Source organism: Muntiacus reevesi, chromosome 4 (genome assembly GCF_963930625.1).
Source record: "Muntiacus reevesi chromosome 4, mMunRee1.1, whole genome shotgun sequence".
Lineage (NCBI taxonomy): Eukaryota > Metazoa > Chordata > Mammalia > Artiodactyla > Cervidae > Muntiacus > Muntiacus reevesi.
In genome coordinates, this window is record NC_089252.1 from 142,093,173 (window position 1) to 142,100,358 (window position 7,186).

At 49.9% G+C, this 7,186-nt stretch overlaps 1 protein-coding gene across 1 annotated transcript; it reads left to right on the plus strand.

Annotated features, from left to right (window-relative positions):
• The first annotated feature begins 1,478 nt into the window (after positions 1–1,478).
• Positions 1,479–3,189, plus strand: GPR84 (G protein-coupled receptor 84). Its single transcript, XM_065935501.1, has 2 exons — positions 1,479–1,558; positions 1,990–3,189. The coding sequence occupies exon 2, from the start codon at positions 1,998–2,000 to the stop codon at positions 3,186–3,188; it is 1,191 nt and encodes a 396-aa protein (XP_065791573.1). The 5' UTR covers positions 1,479–1,558; positions 1,990–1,997; the 3' UTR covers position 3,189.
• Positions 3,190–7,186: the final 3,997 nt, after the last annotated feature.

Sequence of the window (7,186 nt, forward strand, 5' to 3'; positions counted from 1 at the left end):
CGGATTGCAGCCACGGCTGTTGAGAATTCGTCACAACTCCACCAGGCGGCGACAACGACATGGAAAAGAAAACCGCGGGGCTAAAACGCTCCAGTGTGGTGTCTCGAGGTCCTAGGAGACGGGTCTCAGACCCGGTCTCAAACAAAGGAAGGATCCAGACGTTTGTGCCTCTAGTGGGAAACCCACGCCAGCGACACTCAAAGCACGGGGAGATGGGAGGAGGGACCTGGGAATCTGAGCTCTAGGCTCGACTCGGCTCCATATAAATAGTGACTTTGCGGTTAGTCCTCAACTTCCCCATCTGCAAAATGAGCAAGTTTGGGTTTCTTAAAAGTTCATTTGCTTTCATGGATCATAGACTAAAGAGCTGGGGCCGTGCTGTTTACAACGATACTACAATGCCTTCTCATCTGGTTCCCTAAATGGTCTGTAGGACAGGAAGATGCACTTCACTAGCCGCCTCTCACAAGATGTTGGGGGGAGGAGTCTCTTCATCTTCAGGATTCGATTCAACCACACACTCCCAAGAGCAGCCAGTGATTCTGTGATCCCCCTCCCTCTAGCCCCGCAGGGCAGCAAGAAGGTCAACAAAAAAAGGCCAGACCAGAATCCAAACTTGACTTGGGCTCATCCTGAGTTGCATCTTCTTTGCTCACTTCCACCTCTCTACCCACTTCCCAGTCTTCCGGAAGAAAGGGGGAGGGAAGGTGGGATGAGGACTGTTAAAGAGGAAGATGAGAAAGATGAGGGAAATCAGGCCTCCTGAATTAGTTACAAAGTTGGGGGTGGGAGTTTGCTATAGGTTCAGAAATAGAACCCAACAAGGAGTTTGAGGGGTTTTATGTGTATGTGTGTTTTGTTTTCGGGTTGATCTAGCTCAAAAAAGAGCCTAGAGATCTAGAAATCTGAGGGGCAGAAGTGGCCAAATAGGAAAGTGGGTGGAGAAAAGTAGGGCTGGATCACATGTGGAGAGAGGGGGGCTGGAAGAAATTTGGGTTAGAGGAGCTAAGATATTAGCATATCTCTATCCCGCAGGTACCTCAAATCTGATATAAAACTGAATTCATTATTTACCCCCTTCCTAAGCCTCCTATGCTTCCCACATTCCCTATCTCGTTGATTAAGAGAACCACTCCCACCTGGAAAAGTGGGCATCCTCCTAGTCTTCCCTCCTTCTAACCCTTTTTCCTATGAGTCATTAAATAAATCCTACCTGCCTCTCAATAACCTATGGATCCTGATCATTGTTGTCATTTCCCACAACCACTGTCCTAGCCAGGACTGGCTACATCATTTGTGGTGTCCAGTGTGGCAAGTAGTAAGGAAATTTCAACAAAGAAGCCCCATATTTCACTAGTTAAAACCAAATGAGTAGGACCCGAGGCAAGGGAGGAAGTGGCTGAGGTTGGGTAACTAGGGAGTTTCTTGTTCTTTCAGGTCAGTATAATAGGAGCAGAGCACCTCCTGTCTGAAGCCTGACTGCCCACCAGAAAGGACTGTGCTTTGAGTGAGTTGAACTTCTTCCACTGAAGAGAGATTTGAAGGCTGGGAGACCCAGGTGAGTACTTTTGTAGTGGATATACTTTTACATTCTCTGTCTCCTCATCTCCCAGGTGGTAAAAACAAACAATAAAAAACTGAGGCCTGTTATGTGTGTGTGGCAGAAGGGACTACAGATAGAAAGGACTATTCTGAATAAAAGAGGAGAGGCGACTTCCAGGTGGTCTTAAAGGACAGCGGAGAGTATCTGGATGGATATTGAAAAGGCCTGGAGATTGGAGTAGACAGAAACTTCATAGATAAAATAGATAAACATTTGGGAAAAATCTTTGAGAATGGGAAAGAGGAGGTTGGGGATCTTGGGATGAAAAGGCTTGGGAATGGCCCTGGAGCTCCTGGAACAGTCCAGGTGCCCAGAAGCCCAGAGTTATTCGAGAAATCTGAGTTCAAGGTCAGGTTCTGACTCCCTCTTCTCCCCACCTCTTTCAGCTTCCATCATGTGGAACACTTCTGACGTCAACTTCTCCTGCTACCATGAGTCTGTGCTGGGCTATCGTTACGTGGCAGTTAGTTGGGGAATTGTGGTGGCCGTGACGGGCACCGTGGGCAACGTGCTCACCCTGTTGGCCTTGGCGATCCAGCCCAAGCTCCGCACCCGCTTCAACCTGCTCATCGCCAACCTCACGGTGGCTGACCTGCTTTATTGCACCCTTCTCCAGCCCTTCTCCGTCGACACCTACCTCCACCTGCACTGGCGCACCGGTGCCACCTTCTGCCGGGTCTTTGGGTTCCTTCTTTTCGTATCCAACTCCGTCTCCATCCTCACCCTCTGCCTCATCGCCCTAGGACGCTACCTCCTCATTGCCCACCCTAAGCTCTTTCCCCAAGTTTTCAGTGCCAAGGGCATAGTGCTGGCACTGGTGAGCACCTGGGTGGTGGCTGTAGCCAGCTTCGCTCCCCTCTGGCCCATCTATATCTTGGTGCCCGTAGTCTGCACCTGCAGCTTTGACCGCCTCCGAGGACAGCCCTACACCACTATCCTCCTGGGCATCTATTTTGTGGTTGGGCTCAGCAGTGTCGGCATCTTCTATTGCCTCATCCACCGGCAGGTGAAGCAAGCAGCACAGGCACTGGATCAGTACAAGCTGCGTCAGGCAAGCATCCGCTCCAACCATGTGGCGGGGGCAGATAAGGCCGTGCCTGGTCGTTTCCAGGAGCTAGATAGTGGGCTGGCATCCGGAGGACCCAGCGAGGGGATTTCATCTGAACCAGTCAGTGCTGCCACCACCCAGACCCTGGAAGGAGACTCATCAGAAGTCAGGGACCAGAGCAACAGTAAGGCAGCTAAGCAGATGGCAGAGAAAAACCCTCCAGAAGTGGCTGCCAAGGCCAGGATGGCTAAAGGAGCCCAGAGAGCTCAGGACTCTCCATCAGACTTTGGGAAGGTGACCCGGATGTGTTTTGCTGTGTTCCTCTGCTTCACCCTGAGCTACATCCCTTTCTTGCTACTCAACATCCTGGATGCCAAGGTCCAGGCTCCCCGAGTTGTCCACATGCTGGCTGCCAACTTCACCTGGCTTAATGGCTGCATCAACCCTGTGCTGTACGCAGCCATGAACCGCCAGTTCCGCCAAGCCTATGGCTCCCTCCTGAAACGAGGGCCCCGGAGTTTTCGTAGGTTCGATTAGAACTGTGTCCCCAGTCACCAGAATCTGGGATTGTCTCTTCCAGAACTAAGGTGGCCGGCTGTTATAGGAAGAGGTGAAAGTGAGACCTGTGGGAACTTTCATGGACAAGCACCCCCCACACTCCCCAAACCAGGCCTCTCCACCCTTCACTCAACATTTCAGCCCTAGGCTGCTAAAGATGCATTATTAATTATTAATAAATGAATTCTATCCTCTTCATATTCAGGTGTGATCTGTGGGGAAGAAGAAAATAGGCCAAGGTTGGTTTGCAGCTGGAACCTAATAGTTGAGGGTTTCAGGGGACATAAGTCAGAGCAGGGGCAGGAAGCGGAAGACCTGGGACAGCCTTCAGCTGAGGGGTTTCCAGGTATAAATCATGTGAATTGGTTTAAGAGGATTAGCCTGCCTCTTTTTTAAAAAAAAAATCAATTACCATTAGCTTCCAGGTAGCACCAGCAGTAAAGAAAGTGAAGTCGCTCAGTCGTGTCCAACTCTTTGTGACCCCATGGACTGTAACCCACCAGGCTCCTCCGTCCATGGAATTTTCTAGGCAAGAGTACTGGAGTGGGTTGCCATTTCCTTCTCCAGGGGATCTTCCCAACCCAGGGATCAAACCCAGGTCTCCCGCCTTGTGGGCAGATGCTTTACTGCCTGAGCCACCAGGGAATCCCAGTAAAGAACCCACTTGCAAATGCAGGAGACATAAGACACACCAGTTCGATCCCTAGGTCAGGAAGATCCCCTGGAGGAGGGCATGGCAACCCACTGCAGTATTCTTGCCTGGAGAATCCCATGGACAGAGGAGCCTGGTGGGCTACAGTCTATAGGGTTGCAAAGAGTCAAACACGACTGAAGAGACTGAACATGCACACGCACCCTTAGTGGATGCCAGAAAACCAATTCTTTTTTTTTTTTTTTAATATTTATTTATTTGGTTGCCACCGATCTTAGTTGCAGCATGAAGGATCTCTCCTTGTGGTGCACCGACTCTCTAGCTGTGGCGAGCTGGCTTAGTTGCTCTGCAGCATGTGGGATCTTAACTCCCTGAACAGGGATCGACCTTGTGTCCCCTGCATTACAAGGTGGATTCTTAACCACTGGGCCACCAGGGAAGTCCCTATTAGCCTGCCTTTTTGTTTAATTCAAACTCCAATATTTTGTTCACCTGATGCGAAGAGCTGACTCATTTGAAAAGACCCTGACGAAAAAAAAAGCAAAGCAAAGACCCTGATGTTGGGAAAGATTGAAGGCAGGAGAAGGGGACGACAGAGGATGAGATGGTTGGATGGCATCACCGACTCAATGGACATGGGTTTGGGTGGACTCCGGGAGTTGGTGATGGACAGGGAGGCCTGGCGTGCTGCGGTTCATGGAGTCTCAAAGAGTCAGACACGACTGAGTGATTGAACTGATTTAACTTCCCAGAAATGGCCCCCACCTCTAACTACTGCTTCCAGGATGCCCCATCACAACAAACAGGTTTTTTTTTTTTTCAACACAAAAAAGTTTTGAAATCCAGCTTTGATAGCTACTTCAGTGAGTCCAGCCCCCTGACCCTTACCCTGTCCAAAGAGAATGGACATGGGGGAGAACTGCTCGCTTTGTGGAAATGGAACTGAGCTTAACCAAGGCAGTGGCAGGTAGGCATTCTTAGCTGCCCTAGCAGGGTCACACTGCTTGGAGTTAATTCACCTGGGTCCTGGCCCCTCCTCTTCCCTCAGACCTGCTCTTGTCATCCTGGGTTACAAAAGTTACAAAAAGACTAGTTAAGAAGGCCCAGGGGCCAGGCTAAGCGGATGTCACACCACTCCCTTCCTCCAATGTGACGGATATCCTGTCATCTGTGTGCACGTGTATGCACATGCATGAATTCAAAGCACCTGTGGCCACCAGGTGACGCTGGTTCTCTGTGTTTCCTTTCTGGCTTCCCTGTGAGGACAGAACATATCAACAAGACAGGGAGCCCAGAGATACCACCACCCTCCTGGCCAGCAAGGGCGGAGAGCCAGGAATCCCCACCCCTCCTTTTTGCCCAAAGCTTAGGAAGAAAAGTGAGGAATTAGACACTTATTATTATGAGATATTTACTGTCTACCTAGCTGGGGTGGAGGGAGAAGAGTGGGCACTGTGGATAGAATGTGAGAGTCATGTTGATGGTGACACTGCTCTGGCTGCAGGTATCCCTTCCCTGTCCCTAAGTCCATGGTTTGAGAGAACAAAGTCCAGAGAGAAGAAGATGAGAGCAGAAAGAACCATAGTCAGGGTGGACAAATTGACACCCTCACGTTCAACACACCTCCAGGACCCAAGAGTCGTGCTTCCTAATAAGAAACATGTATTTTTGAGCATCTTCCTTCCACAAAAATTACAGCAGCCTGTACTGAATCAAGTTCAGGTGACTGAGCTGGGGGTCCAGACAGGTGGGGTGAACAGCAAGACCAATAAACATCATTGGCCTGGGAGTATAGATACCAGGGCTCCAGTCAAGGCTCTCTGATAATTTGTTCTGTGAATCGGAGCAGGAATCTGAATCATTTTGGACCTCAGGTTTTATCATCTGTACAAAGATGTAGGTGGGGGTGCACTCTTACCATATGCCTTTTACTGTCCTAAATCCTGTAAATATATTATTTTGCATAATCTTCACAAAATTTACCATAAGGTATCTATTATAATGAGCTTCCCAAGTGGTGCCAATGGTAAAGAATCCACCTGCCAATGCAGATGTAAGAGACTCGAGTTCGATCCCTGGGTCAGGAAGATCACCTGGAGGAGGAAATGGCACCCCACTCCAGTATTCTTGCCTGGAAGAATCCCATGGACAAAGGAGCCTGGTGGGCTAGAGTCCATGGGAGTCGCAAAGAGTTGGACACGACTGAGCATCTGAGCATATCTACTATAATCTTTTGCTTAAAAAATAAATAGATAATGCACAAATAGGGCAAGCCATTTGTCTAAAGTCCAAGGGTTAGTGATATGATCATGATCTGAGACCTGAAAGTCTGACTTTAGTACACCCTACATGTCTAACTACAGTAAGACCTAAACTTTTCTATAACTAGAATCAAGTGATCAGATGACGCCTAAAAATCCTTCCTGCTCAGACCTTCTACGATTCTCAAAGTTGAGAGTTCTCTGAAGGGTTGTAAAAGGCTTCAGTTTTCATATACTTTGAAGGCTATTCAAAAGCTTTGGCAAGTAGAAATGAGCAGCAATAGGGATTGAAGTTAGACTTCAGGAGGGACTTCCCAATCCTCAGTCACTGGAAAAAATGACTCAAAGAGGACACGGGAAACCCTAGAGTCTGAGACCAAAAGGGACACGTCATAGCGAGAACGCAACCCCCTCCTCTCTCACCCTCAGCCCCCACACATATACCCCACGCCTAGTCGCCAAAGGCGCTGAGTGAGGGGAAAAGAGAAGGAAGATTATGCCTCAGGCTCGTTCTCGCTCTTGCGTGTGTGCACGGCGCGCGTGTGTCCACGCACGCGGTCCCTCGTGGTGCGGAGCTCACACGTATCTCGGGCAAGTGTATGCATTTGTCTTGGGGAACGGTTTCGCGGGGGCCCTCCTGAGGGTGTCAGTGTCGGTCTCTCCTTTTTCTTTATCTCTGTCAGTCTCCCGCCGGAGCCCCAGCTCTATCGCTGACTTTCTGACGCTATCTCTCAAGGCTTCTCTTTGTCTCTCTCCATCTGTCCGTCTCTCCTCTAGGCTGTCTTCATCGCCGGTACCTCGGTTATCGCCTTTTTTTCTCCGCAGCTCTTTCTCGCGCGCCTGCCCCCGCCCGCTCTCCCCATGTCCCCTCCCCTGCCCCCCGCCCCTGCAGCTCTCGCTCGTCCGCACGCTCTCTTTCTTTCTCTGTCTCTTACAGGCAGATTTATGGTCAGCCCAGGGCCTTTCATTGGCCAAGCGCTGACAGGACTTGATTTAACGCCGCCTCTCATTGGCTGATCTTGACAGGCCGATTTACGAGTCACTCTACCATTGGCCAAACCGCC

Bases quoted from the DNA above. Each gene is read 5' to 3' on its own strand.
- GPR84 (XM_065935501.1), top strand. From the start codon at position 1,998: ATGTGGAACACTTCTGACGTCAACTTCTCCTGCTACCATGAGTCTGTG.